This window comes from Callorhinchus milii, unplaced genomic scaffold (assembly GCF_018977255.1).
Source record: "Callorhinchus milii isolate IMCB2004 unplaced genomic scaffold, IMCB_Cmil_1.0 Scaffold11, whole genome shotgun sequence".
NCBI lineage: Eukaryota > Metazoa > Chordata > Chondrichthyes > Chimaeriformes > Callorhinchidae > Callorhinchus > Callorhinchus milii.
Window position 1 is genome coordinate 15,748,032 of NW_024704752.1, and position 22,738 is coordinate 15,770,769.

General features: G+C 36.8%; 1 protein-coding gene across 1 annotated transcript in view; it reads right to left on the reverse strand.

The window, feature by feature from the left end:
- Window positions 1-13,233: 13,233 nt before the first annotated feature.
- The window catches only part of LOC103176333 (solute carrier family 25 member 36), a 36,536-nt gene continuing 27,031 nt past the window's right edge, over window positions 13,234-22,738 (reverse strand). The window contains exons 5-7 of the mRNA XM_042338992.1: window positions 21,762-21,828; window positions 20,939-21,228; window positions 13,234-19,919 (exon numbers count right to left, since the gene is read on the reverse strand). Coding sequence (XP_042194926.1) covers window positions 19,726-19,919; window positions 20,939-21,228; window positions 21,762-21,828 — 551 coding nt within the window. The 3' untranslated portion in view covers window positions 13,234-19,725. The remainder of the gene's footprint in view (window positions 19,920-20,938; window positions 21,229-21,761; window positions 21,829-22,738) is intronic.

Genomic DNA, 22,738 nt, shown 5'->3' on the forward strand with positions numbered 1-22,738 from the left:
GGAGCTTAACTATCCATATCAATCACTTTTGTTTTGCTGCCAGAAATGGATACAATCCATGGCAAACTTGACTCCAAAAAGACAGCAATGCCTTTAAAATGGAAATTTTAATTGGACAACTGGAATATGTGTTTATTGCACTCTTGAGTGTTGAAGATAGAGGGATGAATGCACTGAAAAATACAAACCCAATAGAAAAAGTGTCTTCAGATTTCCACAATTGAATTACATGCTTCTGGGGAGCTCCCAGTTATCTAGTATTTATGTAGGAATTTACAGTATGGTATTGCCCTGTGATATACTGGAAAATATATTAAACTCATACCTAAAACCAAGTTATGGTTTTACATTCTAAGTGTTTTCATTAAAAATGTTTCTGTGTCTATTCTTGTTTCCTTATGACAGTCACATTACTCATCAATTTAGATGGAAGTCTGTTTCCAGCAATAGCGAAAGAAATGTATTCCTTAACATCTTTTCCTAACATAATAGCTTCATTTTAAGCCCTTTCAACATTGCTCCTATTTTTGACTGCAGCCCAAAAACCTAATGGTTCAAAGGAGGAACCATTACATTGGCTATTTTCCCCAAGCACCAGAATCTTAATAAAAAGAAATCTTTTGGCAGGAGCCAGCTGCAGTACTTACTGATGTGATATACTCTCTCAATTATATTTAGAAAAAACTTGCATTTGATATAGTATCTTTCATATCAGAAGGACATCTCAACGTTCTTCATAGGATATTAGTATACAGTACAGCGACTGTATTTTGTAGGCAAAGGTACATTGTATCTTCTGCTGATTCAAGCCATATCTCCAAATGATTACACAAGACCCTTCCTTTCTGAAGGCAGTTAGTTATTCATGTTGGGGTACATCTTTAGCAAAGGATCCAGTAGTAACCTTGTGCAAATTATTGAGATTATCATCTTGTATTGATCTTAGCCTTGACACTTAGTGTAGTAAACTGTCATTCGTAGAGGATGATTATTATTTGCTATTTCAATTTCTCCTCATAGTGTGAGTGTACAGCGTTGACATTAAATTCACAGACCGTGATCTTCGATATCCATGTTTATTTTCATTTCCATTTGTTTCCGCTCCCTGCCCTCCACCCTCCCTGACTCTAAACCCCAGCTCGGGTCCGAAACTCTGTCTGTCCAGCGCCCTGGGATATCCTCCTGGCGTGAAAGGCGCTTTACAAATGTAACTTTGTTGTTGTTGTTTCCCCTTCCTCCCTATAAGGACATTACATTTAGTCAAAGTCATCTTTGTGGTGTGGTACATCTCTTGAAGTAGCGTGTTTTCTACAACCGTCGCAAAGAACTGCAAATAACATTGCTTGTGGTTACAAAAGGGGATTAAGCTTAATGATGACATTAGTTCTATCAGAACTAATCTGTAGATGATTCCGAGCAGATTCTATTTTGAGTTGCTATTACATGATGAGTAATACTCCTGCAGATTAGTTTGCAAATGATTAGCATGAACCAGTCACTCACTTCAATCTTTCTTAATTGCAAGGGCGGATGTTAATGATATATAGCTGCACCTTTCATCTCACCGACCAGGTATGGCGTCATTACTTTCATCAAAATAGTCGGGGCCAACGTCTAATAGTTTTGTTGCTCTTGTGAATGTACTGTCACATAATAATAATCATCCATGCATTTGATATAGCGCCTTTTCATGTCTTCTCGACGTCTCAAAGCGCTTCACAGAAGAGACTGTAAAGTGAATTGACCGTATATTTGTGGGCCCACATCCTTTAAAGTGGTGCCGAATTCCTCAGTAACATCCAATAGTAAAAGTAACTTTTCATTCATCACGTGCACAAAGAGTTCAGAATCCATAACAACCTAAGGTTATGAACTCGTTCTCTGGGTATTATTGGATTATGGACCCAGCAAACCCCCACTTATCAATTATTTTAAAAAATCCACAAAAATTTGAGCAGAATTCGGCTAATATCTTGCAGTTTCCCATGTCCCATTTTTGAATCCTCATGAGGACTCTGAAGATTTTATTAACCACTTGATCAATGCAGCTCTGCTTAACTTATTTTCTTTGAAAAGAGTTTACTCCTTTCCCCTAAGATATTTGCTGTTGTAATAAAAGCAGCATAACTGGATGCAATCTGGATGGGAAATTCAATATCTCATTCACAGTGCTTTGTACTTTATTGAATTCTATATGCAGTGTTCATCAACGACAGACCAATTATTTCCCAGTTGTTCTGCTTGAGCGATTAGAGCAGCAGAAATTGTGTTGAAGAACAAAAAGAGACGTCCAGTCTGACAAGCATAAGAGATACAGTATTGTGATTGGTAGCCATGTGGAACAGACTTCATTTCAATTCTATGCTATCAGTCTTATGCTCTTGCTAAAGTCATTAGGTTTATTGCTTCTATCGAGAGTGTCAGTAGTACGTACTGCAGGATGACCAAATGAGGTACTCAATTTTATTTTTTATGCAAGCTTCCCTGTGCTAATTTACCTTAAAATGTATTAAACCATCCCAAACCATTGGCCAGTGAACCAGATTGCTTACGAATACTCAAGTCACCACACCTCACAAAATAATTGTGAAGTACTTTAAGACATTCTTACCATTACAGGCACACTATTGAATGTGAGGATTATCATTATCGTGTTTCACCATCATCATTAAAGACTAAAAAAAGATTGTCAATTACCTGGACATAATTTCAATAGAACATTCAGTGGTGCTCATTAGACACTCAGATTTCAACTGTTCAGTGAGTTTTTTTTAATTAAGAAAATATTTCATATAGATGTAAAAAGATAGGACGAAGATAAAAGCGAGTCTTTCATCTTTACTCTGGTCTACTTAGCATTCCAAAGGACAGTGGATTCGACAAACTAACATATAAACTCAACATCATTTTCAAATATCAAGCAGAGTATTGTTGGCACAGAGTGGGCTGCTGTAACTGTAATGCAAAACCTGAGAATACTGGTTTTTATCCAATCCATTTGTAGGAGAAAACTTGATTCTAATAAGCAGCAAAAAGGCCTGCAACAAAACACAGTTATGTATTTTAACTTAATGAAAAAAAACATTCAATGAATTGTTCTTTGTTTTCCATAGCTTAGAGTAGAAACATCTGGGTAAAACAGTCACAGTTAGACAGATATAACACATAAGCAAAGTGAGGCAGTCACAGTTGGATAAACATAACAGAGAGTTTCCAATGCAGAAGGGCTATTATATCCAAATTGCAATGAACAAAGACTTTAACATTACATGACAGGAATAACCTTCATCAGTACAGCTGGGATATAAAACTCTCTGAACACATACCAGGACTGTATTACATTAGCATTCAAATTATAAACATATTTGGGTATTCTACAGTAGTACAGAAACATCAGCATGCCACAATTTCTGCATTTTATTTCCATTCAACAGCACTCGTTGGCATAGCATCAACAAACTCCAGCGGGAGGATTACACATTCTACTTTGTCTGCTAGAGCTGTAATGAACCCAGTTCAGACTTATAAACAAAATAAGTTTCAGGTCTGAATTCATCCTAGCATAATTCTTTGCCTTTTTTCGCCATTGTACATCTGTTATCCAAAGTGGTAAATACTGTAGCAAAAACAAGAACATGGCCTTTCAAGGGTAATGTCCCAGTGACAACGTGACGATTAAACACGATTATTCTGGTGGTCAACACGATGGTTAGGATGCTGGGATCGTGAGGGAAAAACTCTTTGAGATGTTGAATGGAATAAGGAGCCATAAAAATGTCCTTCCTTGTTCTTTCAGTTTGTTAGAAATTCTGTCATAACTCTTGTGCAAACTCATCGAGTGCGAAATTTGGTAATAACTTGTGGGCAGTGGATGTTCAATGACTTATTTGGTAAAGCCACTGCCTGTTGTGAAAATGACTCATATAGACTCAAGCGACTTGGCCTAAGCTTGATCTCCAGTCTGTAATGAGATACCTCATCTCATGCAGAAAGAAGGGAAGGTGCTACAATTGGCCTTGTGTCGTTTCAGATTCTTCCTGCAGGATTCCACTGAAATTTTAGCTTTCTCCTGAGTTAGGTTCTTTATTCAGCTGTTGTTGCTGAGTTTAGGAATCATCTGGCTCAAATAATATTGAATAGAATAACACCACGGTGTGACCTGTTTGGCAGTTTTCTAATGAAGAAGCCGAGATTTTGTTTCGAAAATTGGGAGAGAGTTTGAATGATTTGCGTCTGATATGTGAGCCCTAAGATTAAATTACTGGCTTGAAATCACTCCAGGGTATCTAGTGTTATTTATAGTGAACACTATAAATGTTGAAGGATGTTTTTATTTCAGCCTTTGGTCTATTTCTTCTGCTGTCACTGTGATTTCTGGCAAACATTGTGTTTTGTGTTCTTACTGCAAGGCAATATTCTTATCAAGGATTAACAGCTCTGACACAATGTTATGACTATACGTTTACCTGGAAATTATTTTAATAATTTTGGATCTGATTGACCTGAAATCTCTTAATTTCTTTTAAAAATACATTTCTTAATTTCTTTAAATAAATGGCTCTCAGTAGCTTAGTGAGAAATCACATTGCGTAAAGGTATTTCTGAACCATATATATATATATTTAAAAAAACATGGATGAGAAAAGGCTATTGATGCCTATTCTTTTAACAGAACAAGCAAACTGTATGCTATTATGGATTCTATATGAAATACCTGACCTGTGATCTATACAAATTCCTAAATCACCTGTTATGTAATGCTCTCTAGAGGCACATTGACATTTTCTCCTTGTTAAACTTTCCTTATTGCTATTTTGACTTGAAAGTGTCTAATGAATATGTCTTTATACTGTTTACATGGTGAATGTTTCCGATTCCAATAAACATATTTTGCATTTATCCACATTAAAAATCCATCTAGCCTGTTTGCTTAATTGGTCTAATTCCCTCAATGTATTACCAATCGCCTTTTCTCCCAGACATGTAGCTTAGCATAATCAGCAAATTGAATATTGCAAATTGATATTATAGTAAGTATGCAATTCCAAATCGTTCAGGAATACTGTGATCAGCAGGTGATCCAGAACAGATTGAGTCAGCTATACAACACAAGTGAAATAGATGTCTCTTCAAACTATTAATAAGCTCCTGCTATTACTAAGCACCTTGATTGTTAAATAATTTATGTTATGCCATTTTACAACTATCATCTCAAGAATAATTTATGACAAAATATTTAAATTCCCCTTCAACAATCAATATCAGCCTCTCTTTCTCAGGTTTAAATGGTCACCAGAACAGAACATCATGAAGTCTCAGGCTTTTAAGTCTGGGAGTTGTTGAGTTCATATGAAGCTCCAGGGGTATGGTAAGATCACGTGACTGTATGTAAAAATGCTCTCCAAAGACAAATCTGTCTGCCTCAGATAATTAAATCTAGTGAGATATTTGACTTTGTAATCTTCGCTACCTGCAAAATAAATGTGCTTATTTCTTTCGAGATTTCAAAGTTTCTTTCAAGGACACCTCATGGACATTCTCAGTTTAAACTTTGTCACTTATCATATTCTGTTCAACACAAGCCACAAGTTCTCTACCGTTATCCGATCGAACAAAAGGGTCTCTTGTGTCACTTTGCAAGTGTGTTCCCAGCTCTCTGCCAGTCTTAAGCATTGGTTCAATTGCTTTGTACACACCTTTCTAGCCACTGTATAACTGTATTTTCTATATGAGAGAGCATGTTGCCCTTTGATCCTGTGCCCACCCCCTCCCCACCCTACTCTTTTACCAGGTGGTGGGGAATAGCTTCTGCTTGGTACAGATACATGGGGCACAGCCAAGATTCAGAATAGGGCAGGCAGAAAATTGAAGGCACATTCAAACGCTAATGTATTCCATTGCCCTCCATTTACTCTCTCTGCACAAGTAGCTACAGTTGTTAACAAAGGTCAAGTGGTTCATTTCTGGTTGTTAAGTTGTTTAATTTGCATGATTACAGGTCATGTTCTATTGGGCAGTTTAACTAACCACTGACAACAAATTATCATTCTAGAATATTGAAAACAGCATTTTTTGGGTTCAGGGACTAATGACATGTAGTTATCGCATAGTTACTGCTGAATGAGCTTTATGTCTGCACAGATGATTGAGCCCCCCAGTATGTAGCCTGAAACAGCTCCAAGCACAGGAGGAGGAACTGGCAGAAGCAGTTCTGGTTTGCATGACTAGTCTCAGATTCAGAGTCTAATAAACAGAGCTGTTGAAAAGCAATTGGGTTTCTTAGTATCTTGTTATTCTGCTGCTTACAAACACATTGTTCTGGGATGATTGGATTACATTACAGACAAATAGCATTATAAAATAGGTAAGGTTTGATAGGCAGGAAAAAAATAGCATGGGTTGAATATTCCACAGCAAAGGATAGCCATACAGAACACAGATATTTCCTCTAAAATTATTCTGAATTATGTCCACAGGCTCAGATCATCCAGAGCTCTGCAGCTCGTGTCCTCTCCTGCACTAGGCTCCGTGACCTTATCACCCCCATCCTTGCCCAACTCCACAGGCTTCCCATCACACAAAGGATATAGTTCAAGATCCTGGTTCTCTCCTTCATAGCCCTCCATGGTCTTGCTCCCCTCTACCTCTCCGACCTCCTAACCCCCTAGCATCCTGTTCGCTTCCTCTGCTCAGCGGGCTCCGGCCTGATTCACGTCCCCTGCCTTGCTTACCCCACTATCAGCGGGCAGGCCTTCCGCCACTCTGCACCCACCCTCTGGAACTCCATCCCACAGTTCCTCCATCTCGCCCCCTCCCTCGCCACCTTCAAGACCCACCTCAAGATCCTCCTCTTTGACCGTGCTTTCGATCTCCCTGCTTCCCCCCCACCCCCCACCCCGACTCCCAGCTTGGGTCCAAAACACCAGACAGTCTCAATTTATTTTGAACCTTGGTTAGTTAATATACCTTTAAGTCAGGTTAATAACGTAAATTGAATAACACATGAAGAGTAACTGAATATTGAAAGAAAACAACTTATAAAAATATAATAATTATGGTGCGAAATGTACAAAGAAACGTAATCTCATAAAAGTATAGACACGTCTGAAATGCAGATTCTTTCATCTTTGCAAGAACATGAATATTGATGTTGGTCTTGAATCCATAACCATCTCACTCAGAAACGAGGGTGCTTCGAATTGAGCCAGGCTAACACCATAAAATAGCTTAACTGAAAGTCAAGATTGCTTTCAGTGGAGAACTCACCAGATTCTGTCGTTAACGGGTTTTATCACCTCTTAATGATTTTCTGACTTTCCATTGATGATGTAAACCTATTTTTGACACTTTATCCTGTAAATTGAAACATTGCTCTCACTTTATTATGTTCTCATCCATTATGTTTGTAAATGTCAAGTTAACGAGAACGGCTACTTTCACAGAGCACAAGCGAAGAAATAAGCACTACAGAAATGAAGTGATGACCTTTACAAATGGAGCCTGTTTAACAAACTAAGCATCATTATGGTTGTTTTGCAGGATGAACATCAGTGCATAGTTGGAAAAAACAATGAGGATTTGTGAAAACAAATGCTTGGAGCCTGCAGGGACTCTATATTTTGAAGGCTGGAGACAGGTTGTGCAAACATACACTTCAAAGTAAGTTGGAGAAGGGTTTTCCCTGAATAGAAATAAAGGGATCCTGAGGTATATCTTTCACAAACAATTCCAGTTAAAATCATCATGAATGCCAATTATACATACTATTCACACGCCTTGTGTCACACCTATTCATCATCCGTCTTGAACAGACACCAATTGCAAACTACTCTAACAAGACACATTTGGTGGTATACAGCTATCGCACATCTTTTCTGCTAATTTCCCTCCCTCGTTTCTCAAGGTGCTGCTCAAGACTAAGATACAGTACTATAGATGTTAGGTACCATCCAATATCTCATCCAAATGGCCATTTATCAGGCAAGAGCCAAGACAGTTCATTTCAGAAGGTTACCAGACATGGGGAATGACAGACCTCTTATCAGCTGATGTCAATTCCTGGGAACTTTACAGCCACTGTTTTTTCTCCCTATACAGTAAACATTTTATGCACTTATTGTTCCCCTGATAAGATTAGCTAATCATACTGTGGCAGTAATTAGTGAGGCATTTTTGTGTAGCTTAGATGAAGCTACATCATCGTACCCATGACTTTCCTGCTGTATTGCTTCTTAGTACCTTTTATCCGTTCGACCATCAATGTTCTCATTTTGCAAAATCTCATTTCAATGAATCATACTTTACTTAAAAATTTAGTGAATCAGTGAACCGAATGGAAAAAAATATAAAAATTCATTGAATATCAGCCCATAAACCAGTGCTACACTGATTGCCTTTGCCTTTGTACATTCATGGCCAAAGTACTGTATTTGCAATTAAATCTTTAGTGCACTGAAAAATATCACATCCACCAGAGCAGGCCAGGGAGATTTATGTGTTCAAGAATTGTCAAGTCTTATTTTCAGTTAATCTAACAATTTATGCAATATGTAACTAACTTCTGTATGTCTCACTGTAAAAATAACTTAAACAATTTGTTTCAATGCATTTGCAATGCTCCTCCCTGCTTCCACCTAAAGTCACACTGTAGCACTAATCAAAACTGTGGGTGCAATTTACCTTTCGAGCAAGCTTAAAGAACTACTAAATCAGTGTTAAAATAAGCTTTCGCTGATTAGGTTACCACATTATTCAATTGCTTCTTCCAGTAACTCAAAACTTCAATTATTCAACATGTTCGGGAATTGTAATTTATAACTTTATAATAACATCTATATTGAAGGTTTTAAAAATAGTCTGACATCATTTTCTCTGAAATATTATCAACCCAGTCTTGGGATCTTGCCCAGAATTTTGTTTCCTTGAAATGTTAAAAGCAAGACTTTGCAATTTGTCAAGTAAACGCTAAATTATACACAGGTACGCTATATATATATTATATATAGGTGGTGCTCAATGTGTGATAATGAATTGCAAAGCAGTTCTCTTGTGGTGCTGGTTACAATCCATGGAGCTGTGGTATTTATGAATGTCAATTAAACTGCTTGATTGAATAACTTGCCTTAAGCTCTCATTTGAATTCTTCATATTATACAATCTAGATAGCTAACTTTCAAATAACAGCGTAATTTTTTATTACAAACTATGTAGCTCAATGGAGAAAGCATGTCATAAATTAATGTATAAAAAAAACATGATGTTCAATCTGAAAATATACAGCGACATGTAGAGTCTGTTTGCCTGAAAATGTATAGAAATCTCAGCGAGCACCCTATTATAGTCAAATTGTTTCCTTATTAAATAAGCATTGCAATTTCCATTCCAATTGAGCACATTGTTTTTTCATCTCAATTTGCCATTTTGTAGGCTATAGGGTAATTCAAAATCTGTGTAACTGGGGAAAAAAGACTGTAATCTTAATGGAGCCAGACTGTAATCTTTTCTTATTGCCCTTATTGCCGCATGTCACGTGTAATGCTGTGTGCTCTTATTGAATGCCTCCTTTCCATTCTCTTCCCTTCTTATCAAGAGACAGCAGACTAACAATTATTGGCTAATAAATTCCGTAGGATGGTTTCGATCTTGTTAAATTTTCTCCTCTCCTCGGCAGAAGCTAACTCAGTCAGTTTCAGAGCAGGATGTTGCCTAGTGGCAGGAAGAATCTATCCCACGGTACCTCTGACTTTTCCCCCTCTTTCACCATCTTTAAAACCTGGCTCAAGACTTATCGCTTTGACCGAATCCTTCCCCTCCCTACCCTCTCCAGATTCCATGCCCAGCTCAGGTTCCTAGCATGTGATGTGCTTTGAGACATCCTTCCAACATGAAAGGCACGGTATAAATTCAAAATGTATTATATTCTCCAGTTGAACCCACTTTAATTAAGCTTAAAAGAACTAAACTGAAATTCTTACTACACACACCCACACGCATATTTTCCTTTTCGTAGAGTAGTACACATATTGAATATCATCTGCATAGTGTTGTGAAATTAAACTCAACATCAATGGGTCCAGAAGTGTTTAAAGTAGTAACATTTACAAGCCAGCAGTACCTGCTGTGTATTTCAATTTTAAATGCAGCTTTTATGATTGAATTTCTTCCTGCTCTCTCTCCATTAAAACCTGAGGAAAATTTGCTTCAGACCTGTTGAAACAATTATAACACATTGTGGAACACTGAAATATTAATGATGTGTGCCCAGTCTTGTATTACCATTGAACGCAGGTAGGGGCCTAAAGCAATAATCTGTATGGCTCCTTCACGAAAACAGTAGCACCGGGGAAGAGGTGAAATAAATACATATTAAAATACTGTAAACCCCCTCATATGCAAATACCTGGCATCTGAAAAGAAAAAAAAACACACACACATCCAAATTTGCATTGAAACAGACAGGGCGATTTAACCTCATTTCAATCTGCATGAACAGTACATAGCATCCTGGTTACGATGAAAAAAAGTAAAATGATTAGTAGGAGTTTGCTAGTGCTAGATCATTTCTGACACGATTTTCTTTTTCGTTTGCTTTGTTCAGTTCAAATATAACATGGTCTACAGGTCCCTTTTAATACATTTTTTTAAAAAAAAACAGGTTTTGAATGCACTAATGTTTCAAATGGAAAACAGTTGTCTGTGATAGTTCCCTCGATAGCTCTGTCAGTCAAACTGATATCTTAGTGTGAAACTGAAGATGCCAGGCTCGATCCCCAGTCAGTGGAAACGTAGCTGATCTCACAGGGCGGGGTGGGGTGGGGGGGGAACTGCGATTAGCTTCTAAAACCTTGGCTCGTGAAGCCAAGTTGTGATTATTTTTCAGTGATTCTGACCCCACTCTTGCTGAATTGTGAACATGATGGTAGGTTTGGGCTCAGCTATGATATGCCCCCTCCTCCCCCCCCATAGAATAATTGTCTGCCACCAATTAAAACAAGACTAACAGAAGAAAATACTCTGATGAAAGGTGAATGACCAGAAACGTTAACTCATTTTATACTCTCCATTGATGCTGCCTGACCTGCTGTGTGTTCCCAATGACTTATTTTTTTATATATAGTAAATACTCTCCTATGGCACTGTAGTCCAGTATCAGTCAACACCTTTAAGAGTAAGGTGGAGGAGATATTTATTTTTATATTTATATCTTAGTCCGTATGAGTACTGATTCCAATAAATATTCCATATACAGGTAGGATGCATGGAACTCTGTGGGTTTGGATGTTTTGAAGGATGGTGATGACTTTCTGCCCGACTGACCAAAAATAAACAAGGGACCGAGTCTAATTTAGGTGTTTTTCTCTCTATATTCCCTCTGAACTTTATCCCATTTTAGTTTATGTTGGCATTTCAGGTTTGTCCCGGAATTGGGAAACACAGAACATGTGTACACGTATATGGCAGCACCCGTGCTCACGAGCTAAAGGTTGTCCATTACCATTTGCAACAGACAAGAGGGGCGACAACTCCGCCACCTAAATGTAATTCATGAGCACAGCAAATCACTTCATGCTCTGCAAAACAATCCCGCTGTCTCCATCATGTGGTCAAAGATGGTAAAAACACCTCACCCGCACCAGCAACAAATGGTAACACAAGTATTTACTAAAAGTTTTGTAGGAATTGATTTTGCTATTCATGGCCTTTTCGAAAAGGGAAGGGAGTTTCTCTGCTGGTATCCTGGCCAAAGTACTTCCAAATAAAATTGGTCACTCACTCCGTGGCTGTCTGTGGGGACACTGCTGTGCTGCCGGGTTTCACCCATATAGTCAATTCACTTTACAATGTATTCTGTGAAGTGCTTTGAGACACCTCAAAGACGTGATAAGGCGCTATATCAAATGCAAGTATTATTATTACTGTGTGCTCTAACTGTCTGCCACATTTGCCCACAAAATATAATCAATCCACTTTACAGTACGTCTCTTGTGAAGCACTTTGAGACATCTCAGTGACATAAGGCACAATACCAAATGCAAGTATTATTATTAATTCTATCAACTGTCTCAAGTCTCCCTGGAAACCGGTCTATTATAATTTTTTTGGAAAAAGCAAGATTTTGGCAATTATTTCAAATAAGATTTCTTAATAAGTCTTGAGATGGAGCAAATGGATTTGTGAACACTTCACAAAGGACCCAAGAGAACTCTGCTCTAAAAGTAGATTGCTTTGGGGGCCGAGTTCCGCAAATCTGTGTGATGTGCTCGATTTGCACCACCTGCATTTATACTGTGGTGGCGCATATTTCTACTTCTAGGTACGCACAAAACCATGAGGATAAACTTTAAAATTCAATTGCCAATAGAATCATTAAAAAATATTCACTCCTATCACAGCGGTATCAAAAAATAAACTCAAGTGTCGGACACCAACAATTAACTTTTTCTGGGTCCACTCAATACACCTCCATTCTGGATACAATATGAAATTTGATTAAAAAGTGATTTGATGCAACTGACCCAATATTCTGCTGCGTATCTCACTTCTTCACAGCTTCAAATATTACACGTATCCTAGAATGCGCCCTTCATATTGTCTTGCCACAACCTCCACTTCCCTATCAATCATATAATTGATAGCAGAGATTTAACAACTTGCACGTATATAGCACCCTTCATGGAGGGTAGTAGCTCAAAGTGTTTAACAGCTCGACACGAGCTGAGGAGAGGGGAGGTGACCGTAGACGCGGTCAAAGATGAAGGTCTTCAAAAAGGATCGATTCCCTATGAGCTAGATTGGCAGTCAAAAGTCAGCTCTCATATTTATGTGTGGAGAATAAAATAATCTTAGCATTTGGTACAATTTACACTTATACAGCACTTTTCACATTGGGAGGCTGTCCCAAAGCACTCGACAATTGCAAGATTGACATTAAAATATTGCAGATAAATTTGAAATCTGGCACGAGAGAGTTCAGAAATATGTCCACATCTGGATGAAGTTCAAGTCTGTATTGAATACAACAGTGGCCTTATCATTGCATTTTATAATTCAAAACGTGGAGTACATTTTTAGGCTTCTGCACAAAATCAGCCTTAAGTTAATTTGTTGTAAAGTGATTGCAGCATTCTGGAAATGAGCAAAAATACATTTATTTGACTTTTACTGTACTGTATTTATGTATATGATTTTTGGAATTGGAGATGGGACAAAAAGAAAAAACAAATTCACACAATATATATTTTCAATTTTATTCACATTTCACAACATTCACAAAATATGCGTAAAGTAGTAACTGCTATATAGTCAAAGAAATGAAAATTAGTCCGTTGGTTTATTAGTGCACCAATGCAAGCTGCCAAATTAGTAATAAATTCTTCCACTAGGTCACATCGTTGTAATGGGTTCCAATATTTTAAAGCTAAAATATGCATAATACAAATAACTGCTTCGCAGATTAAAAAAAAATTGCAGCTGAGGAACCTGGGAGCCTGTTTTTGCACGCTGAAATCTTATGGGCAACTCAAAATGGTAAGCCCTCATAGCTGGAGGTATCTCATTACGTAATGTAAAATGTTATAGGTCTAAGCAAGTGATACAGCAAGACAAAACCATTTTGGTCCTTCAGTCTTTTTCTATCCCTATATCAAGTATATATTATATAAAAAGCTACAAACACATATAGACCACTCTCACAATTCAACACTTGACATATTAAATCAGATAAAATTAATGTTTTTTTCTTGGATCTGGTGCAAATTGTGGACATAAGCTTCACCTTCACGAAACTCCAAAGAGCAATTTGTAGGGAGGTTGCAACTGAGGCAGGAAAGCAAATGTTAATATTTTAGAATATTTAAGGTTAGCAGTTGCACCAATAGCAAAGCTGCAAAATAATGGATTGAATTTTCCCCACTTCGTGTTTATTAATAACAGGGAAAATTCCATTCACTGTTTGGACGTTTCCAAAGGTTTTACAATGTTGAAACAATTGGTGAAATACACTATGAGTTTAATAGATTTTGGTCTTGCTCTCGATTATTAAAGGTGTTTGCATGCTTAAAGGTGTAAGCTTTCTACTTGTGTAAGCTCTCGAGTGTAAGGTCTCTCCTTGTGTAAGGTGTAAGCTCTCTACTTGTAAACATATGAACAAATACTGAAACAGGACATGGTGCTTTATAGAAAAAAACAAAACTCTTTAATTGAAGTCCAAATTCTTGTAATAATGAAAGTCTTAAAAAAGGTCCTTGCTATAGAAATTTATTTTTGCTCTTGCGTACTGTGGTGAAATGAGTGGAACTGAATAAAATTGGAGCATTTTATCTTGGTTGTATTCAATATCTATATTCAGATTATTTATAGGCTCTGTAGTCTGGCAATGAAGTTTTTCTGTGCAAATCCTGACGTTTTAAAATAGCTATGTGAAATTCCATTTATTACTCAATAACAGAACAGGTCTTAATCAATATCAGGAACATAAAACCAGTACAATCTCCACTAAAGAAACATCATCCAAATAGAACTCAAGTATAACTGCTCTCAATTCACAAAATGTTTGAGTATTAAATACGTGTTAAGAATTTTTCTGCAAAAGTCATACTGAAATATTCAATATTGCACTGTGAAAATTCTTTACAGCGAAAATATGCCTCATATGCATTGATACTTAAAAATTATTTGACCGCTCTACAAACATTCAGAAATCTATCACATCAATCGTGTTGAGATAATTAGGAAAAACAAATTTTCCAAAGATTGTAAAAGATTTAACTACAAATTTTAGTAAAAGAAAGAAAAAAATAGGACATGGATATGGCCTTCAATGAGCTGTTTGATGCAATTAATTCCTTTCATGTAATTTAAAGCCATTTCCGACAATGGCTTGAGCTAAAAAAGTTGCAAAAATTAGCTCTTAACTCGGTAATTGGGACAGTCTTGGACAAGGAAATACAATTCTTTCAAGCTTCCTTTGTTCATGTCAAGCTTGTTTTCATCCAAGTTGTAATACTTTCCCATTCAGTTGGAGCAGCATAATGTTGCATTCAACTTCACTGGTACTGTGTAATCAATGATCTGTGATTAGGTGACTTCTATACATTGGGTTGCATTTTGCTATATCTGGAATATAACTTACAACCACTGTCTAGATCTTAATGTGGTAGCCAGGCTCATCACAGGCAAGAAATACCCAATCAGGCCAAAAACATAATCAATCATGAGTTTTCAGCCATAGCGACTAAGCTATCCTACCATTGTCAAAATTTCATAATTACGCTCAATGTGATAACATTTGGTCTAAAATACCAAATGGTCTGAATAGTTTCAGCAGCGGTTTGCCAACAAGGGCACTTTTCAAATTGATTGCACAAACACATCTTTTCAGAGTACACGTCTCAGCAATTATAATTAGTTGCCTTGTCTTTGAATTGCCTCGTCTTTGAATGACTGGTTCTTGAGGTCCAATAGTAAACCGAATTTTACACACAAGTTCATCAAAAAGTATGATTAACTACGTAAAAAAGATGAAGGGAAACAAAAGATCAATTCTATTCATCATTAAAAAGTTTGGATATACTACCTCCACCAAAAGACTTTTGATTGTGAAAAACGTTTTAAAATAGTTGTCATAACCTCCATTAAGATCCGGTTTCAAGTCATTGTAGCATCAAAAAAGCATTTTGTTTTCTAACCACATAAGCAGTGATCATATTCGAATTACAATTTGATGAATAAACTGTATAAATACCCTTAAACAATGGAAACGTTCATCTTGTAAACATTTACGTGAGATTACCTGACACAAGAAGCTTTATGAGATTGAAGCGTATTAATAAACAGACATCATTTTAATATTTTACCTAAAACAAGTCTTCTTGTGGATATTATTTAAGAAAGTCACCTGTCAAGGTCCTCATAAAAGTAGCTCAATAATTTGCATTGTTCCTCCAATTTAGATAACCAAGTTAAATAAAATGCAAACCACACAGTACATGGATTTCAATATTCAGATACTTCAAAGTAATCTATAATTCCCCACTTTGCCGACAAAGGCACTTTTCAAATCAAGTGATGTTTATTCTCGCTGATAAGTTTCTTAACATTGGGCATTTTCTCTTGGTAATTTAGTGGGCATATTCACCCAGCTGTGAGGTATTGAGCCAAACAATGGTGTGGGGTCCTACACCTAGCCCATGTGCTGAGCTACACAGGAGACGAAGATCAGAAACCGGTCAAAGCTTCTTGAGATGTGCAGCATTGGGTACCAAATGAGGAAAAGGCAGAACTCCTCACATGCAAATAAGTTGAATTGGACACTAACACTCACTCTCCAAGATCAAGCATGATGAAAGGGCACTTGGGCAAGGTCCCGGAGAAACTCTGCACAGAACAAGTCATTGCCTTCAGAAATTTTGCTTCAGATGTTTTAAATCGGTTTTCCAAACATTGGATAAATTAGCTGAAATGTGATGTGCCCAAACAAAAATCTTTATGCATCTATCGTTCATCCTCCAGTTTGTTGCCCATCCTCACTATCCACTTTGCATCCAGAGCAAATCCATTACACCTTTATGCTTTGAATAGATAACATTTCAATGGAACCAAATCCTGAACTGGATTGAGCTCTGAATGGACCAGTGACTTCTCAAGAATATCCTTTTCTCCTCCACCTCCTCCTCCCCCACAAAAACCAAGTTACATTTCTCTGCAAAAATACATTGCTTTTCATTGCAAAAATAATGACCATTTTTTGGGAACATGAGAGAATTCCTAATTGTTTAACAGTTTAACTTGGTCTTAAATTATTTTCACAATTATTCTGAATGAAACAAATAAACTGATAAAAACAAATCCATATTAACATTCATCTACTTGAGTTCACCTGGATCAAGATGTAAGAGACATTACTTAGTAATAAACTTAGACATCACTTCAATGCTCTCAGACCAAATTCAGAAAGGCATTTAGGCACTAGAGAATAGTAATTTAGGCACTGTACAATAAGTTCTTCCCCATGTACAATTCGCCTCGATCCTGAATTTTGATTGACATCAACCCCGGAGAAGCTGTACCAGAGCCAAGTATATAGAAATTCCAAGCTCTATCTTTAACCAAATCAGAACAAATATTGCTGAGCCAGAGTGAATGTTGTTGCATAAAGGATCTAGGCACAAAACTCTGAATATATTTTCTTTTGAATACTTATTTTCCTTCACAGGACAATATAGTCAGTTATCCAGGCATGCAATATTAACCATATACAGTACAATGCTTACAAATGAAATTGCAGTAGCACTTGCTAAAGTTCAATTTTTAATCCTTTGCAACGCAAAAGCATTCAAAGCACAATGAAATTTTAACGAGTTAATGATCTTGAACAAAGTACATTTTTTGCGTCCAAAGATGCATAATGCAAAAAAGATCAAGAACACATTCGGACTGGAATTTAACAGCAATGTTATTGCACACTTTTATGTTATCAGCATACTCACTTCAAGTAGGATATCAAATTATGTCATACGTTTGAGTGACCAGCCAAGAACAATTTAATTATTGGTATCATTGCAAACTCAAATGTCGAATGGTTGGACAATTATTAAGCTGCGTAATCCCAGCCTAAATGCAGACGAGTTTCTTCTGGGACATGACGTGCTCAGTTAGGTGAAACAACTATTTAAATTTTTTTTATAGAATAAAAAGAATCAGCCGTTTATGACTTTTGTGCATTTTTGATATTCAGTATGGTTAAGATTTTTGAAGGCAAATTTATGATTGCAAATTGACGCAGCTGACTAAATTGTAAAATCACATCAATACTCCACTGCAGTTTTGTTTTCTATGATACGATTCTGCTGTCTTACTACAATGTGCTAAATGCACTAATACTTCTATTAACTGTGCGGTGAAAGATTTTCAGAGAGATGTAAACAAATGGCGCGTAACACATCCTTCAGTTATTTAATTTGTATTTGTACACAGTGCATTCATATTCACCAAAAGTCCTTTGAAATTTCTTTGAAAATTGTCAAAATGTCCAAGCTCAGCATAATACTTTGGTTTTCACCTTCTAGTTACCCGAAAATCCAATTATTTGAGCCAAATTGGTTTGATGCATAGTAGTGTGGATAAGCAAAAGTGTACTGTCCAACCTTCCTTTACCTCCTCAACAACAACTTGCATCTCAACCAGAATATGGAAAGACAAAGATAGCTTTGTCATTGTAAATGCAGCAAAGTCTGAATTCCACACTATGATCTAAGGAAGTACCAATGCAAAACAATGTTTTAGAAAACAAAAACAAAGTAAACATTTTGTTCAGTAGGTTTCAACAAATGCAAAGAATGAAAGCTGTAAATAATTGATAGTATACCGTTGTAGTAACAAAATCTAAAAATATATCAATGAAAACAATACAGTTCATGACTCTAGATGCACTTTTACACCGAATAATGCACTCTTTCACATGTTTAGTCCTGCATCGTGTGGAAACTAACAGTATCAGGGCTTTTGTTTGAAAGTTGTTTAAAGTATATTTCCTGTTCAATACGATTAAAACGTTTTATGAATTGAAAACATTGGTACAAAAACAAAATCCACAAGGTAGAAAGGCCACAAAGTGCTTGAGGAAATATTCTAAACAAAGCCACTAGCTTCAGCATAAAATTCACATTTGTAACATATACTGGATTATCTTTTTTTTCCAAAACTGCTTCACCTATAAAATATCAGTATCCTTTTTGTAGGCACTCATAGGCTGATTGTACAACCGTTAGCATCAAACTGTCATCATTCCTGCAACAGGTTTTTCTACTTGTCATACAGTTCTTAGTACAGCCTTTACATGCCTCAAAAAGTACACTGCAGCTTTTGAGGGGAACAATTAACAAAGCGATCTTAAATTATCTCCTACTTTCATGTTTCAGGAGTCTAAACAAATTATGTGCATTTTCAGTAATCAGTATGAAAGATGTACTTTAGAAACTGTAACTGACACTGCAGTGCTAATTGGTATTAAAGAGATTGGTGCACAACAGATTTACTGCTGAAAGTGATTACATTGGGAAATTACATTGACTTTTGTTTCTTAGGTCTTATCCCAGGACTTGAAGCAGTGCATTATTGTGAGATGCACTTTGCTTATTCCCAATTGTAAAATAAACTCAGTAACTAAGTACTGTGATGTTGTATTCTACGGACTTCAATGCTTTTAAGATCTGAACGATTCATTTCATTGCAAAAGGTGACTTGCGATGATCCCTCCCTACGACTTAAATCGATTCTTACAATTACTGAAGTTTGATGTAGATCAGCAAAAGTGGAGTTTTTCAACTGGAATTGGGGAAAAAAAACATTAGTGTTTACATGGCAATGTTCAGAAGTATTCAAAAGCATTGAATTCCCTCCAAACGATATTAACTTTCATAGCCCTGAAACTATAGTGAAGTATGGAGCTCATAAACCATTGAACTAAGATAATTTAAAATATAAACCATTTGTTCCAAGTGCTCCCCTCGAAGTGATTTCGCTCTCTGTGTTATCATTTCCATAAAGACTGAACATGGCCCCAGATCAGAACAGGCTTTCCTCAGGAATCAAACATTCCTGATCTTCCGAACAGCAGCTTATTTCTTCACAACTGATTTATCTCTCAGCGCCAAAGTCTATTTGGGATTTGCTGGTCCAGTGAAATCCTTTGGTCTCCCATCTTCTCACATTGTGACAGCATCTTCATTATCCGTCGAGCAGGTAGACTACAAGCTCATAGGTGGCCATCATGATTGCGGTATTCGGAATCTGCCTGGCCAGATGAGTGATAAGACCACGGTAAAGTGATCTGAAACCTTCTTCATTTAGTACTAATGAGAACGTCTGGAAAAAAGATTTGTATTTTGTGCCTTCTTCTCGTAGCCTAGTTCGTATAACCTCTGCGTAAAAGAACAGATTTGAAACTCTCAATTAGAAAAACATACAGTAAGTTGTACAATATAATATACAGTTCACAATAACACTGCCAAGATATTTCACACGAGTGTTCTCAAAATCAATGGGGTCTTTCATCCCATTAGTCTGGCTAGATTTGAACCTTGCAGTGAAAGGCAATGCCCATTGACTGACTTAAAAACAAAACTATTTAAATTTCTGTGATTTACACCGTCTCATTTAGCTCTGGATAATCAGATGCATGAAGCAACGTTGGGGATTTTAAGAATTTGAACACAAAGGGGAAAAAAAGTGTTTACCCATTAATTATTCAACCATATTATTTTCAAATTATAGATTTAAATTTCAAATCACGATGCACTTGTTCAGTAAGAGCCAAAAGGATAATATTGTGACATTTTACCACAGCATTCTCTTGAGCTTCAACTATTCCCGTTTGTAAAATCAGATGTCCACCTGCCCCAATTATTTTGAAATTTTCAACCCACATATGTGCTTTTTGTCCCCATTTTCTAACAAAGGCCCTGATGCATGATGTGACAGAGTTCCTCTGGGACTGGGGACCCTGTGGTATTTAGTTCAAGTCATCATCTTAGATAGTGAGTGATAGCACGTGACCTGATGACATGAGACATCAGACAAGAATCATTCGATCTTTCTCTGGAGTCGACACACAAACTTTCTAGTTAACATGATAGGTATCAGAAGTGAGAACCCTGACTAACATCTCCCATTCATAACCTTTATTTGCCTTACTGCAACCGTACTGAGATTTGCCAACTCCGCAGAGATCAGAAATTGGATCAAGAACTATCTGGTCTGTGGTCATTAAATAAACTAATTCCTGAATATAACCACCAGTTTAAAGGAACATTGTACGGAACCAGCAGGAAACTCAGTTGCAAGGGATGACTGAAACAGCATTTCATAATGTTTCACGTAACCTATTACTACTATTGAAAACAATCGAGTGGAATGATTCAGATGAGCACAAGGTACTAACCGTGCGGATACGCCATAGTGGTGGCACATGTTTTTGACGTGGCAGCAGCTAGCATTAAGCCAAGAAAGTCAGAGGCATCTTTTACAGTATCTTCTTCAGAGTCCATGTTTGAAGCTGATTTTGATTGCACAAGTTTTCGCTTTATGCTTTCATAAATTACAAAATGAATCACAGTCTCAGAGATGCCTGCGTATGAAGCAGACATTCCCCTGTAGAAGCCTCGAATGCCATCAGTGCGATATACTTTTTGGATACATTCAAATGCATTCAATTGCCTTTCTCCTCGGGTCCTACATCGAACAGAAAACAGACCATTAAGAGATTATAAATGAGAACTTCATACGTACAGAACACATAATTTATGACTATAATTTATATTTTTATTAAATCCTACAGGTCCATGATGGGTGTGTCCTGCACCTTTGGAACTCAGCTCCAAAGTAATTTCTGCTTCTACCTTTGTAAAACTCCATTGTGGCCAAAGGTGGCTGACTTCTGGTACTTGGCAGGAGATCAGTGGGGTTCTGCCCTCAGTGGATACCTGTGGGATTCACTATTTACAAATACATTTTGAAAAACCCACCCAATAGTGTTTTACAATATAAAAACATGTAAAACTTAGGCATTATTCCAGGACGTAAAAATGTAGTCACTCAATCCACGAATGTTTGTGGGACATTGCTGTGCCCAGTTGTGCTGCCGCGTTTCGCCCACAAAATACAGTCACTACACTTTACAGTACATTGTTTGAATGCCATTTCTGATCTCCCAGTCAGAAGTATCTGACTGTGCCTTCCTGCCTTTGATTTTAAAATACTTTTACCTTGCATCCAGCTGCAAACGAGTCTTTATCAGCCAGATGGGATTGGTGGCTGTAATAGCAGTAAAGCCTGGAAAGAAATGACACAAACTTTCAGTACATTTGAGCATTTTTTTTGAAAAAAACAAGATCGACTAAAGTTCAAGTAAATGCACAGTACATCTACAGCATCTAGACTATAAGCTGGTAATTTGTACAGGTCTGTGACGCAGACCTGTACAAATGCTCTCAAATGTGCTGACATAGTAAAACAAAGATGGATATTTGTGAAATGAAAATACGTAAACATAAGAAATTCTGCTAGTGATAGTTCTTCTCCTTGAAAAGATACACATACATGAATGTAAGAGAAAATGAACAAAAAATCATTACAAACTGTCCAACAGTTAGTACTAGCCATTTTATGTTACAGAATTATAAAGGTTTAATATATTTAATCAGAAATAAAATAGATGTCAGAATTTGACTGCTAAAAGTATTAATATGGAAACTGATACAACCGTTTTAAGAAATTCAAGCTCATCTACACAAGTTTCCTTCTGATTATTTACTACGAGAATAGGAGACAAATCCCTGATTTCATTCTTGTGTTAGGTTGAGTTGGCTGATCTCAGTCAGGGTGGCAGTGAATCTACATTTGCCAAATGACTATGCCGAATGAAATGATTAAAACACCATCTGAGTGGGATCAGTGATTCACAAGATCAGTGGCAAAGGGGATTGAGTTTTACAAAATTTAGCTCCATAATAAAAATGTTTCCTGTGGATATACTGTAATATTTCTATTAAAAGAAAAAATGCTAAGTGTTAAAAATCTAGATACAAGTCAACCTGAGTGTTTAAAAGGAAGACAATAGAATACATGAAAATAGATTATTAATTGATGAATATGGTAAAAAAGCAGGCAAATGAGATTAAAAGATATGCCTAATCTAATAAAATATCTGAATAGTACAAGCGCACAGGTAACTCACAAAACA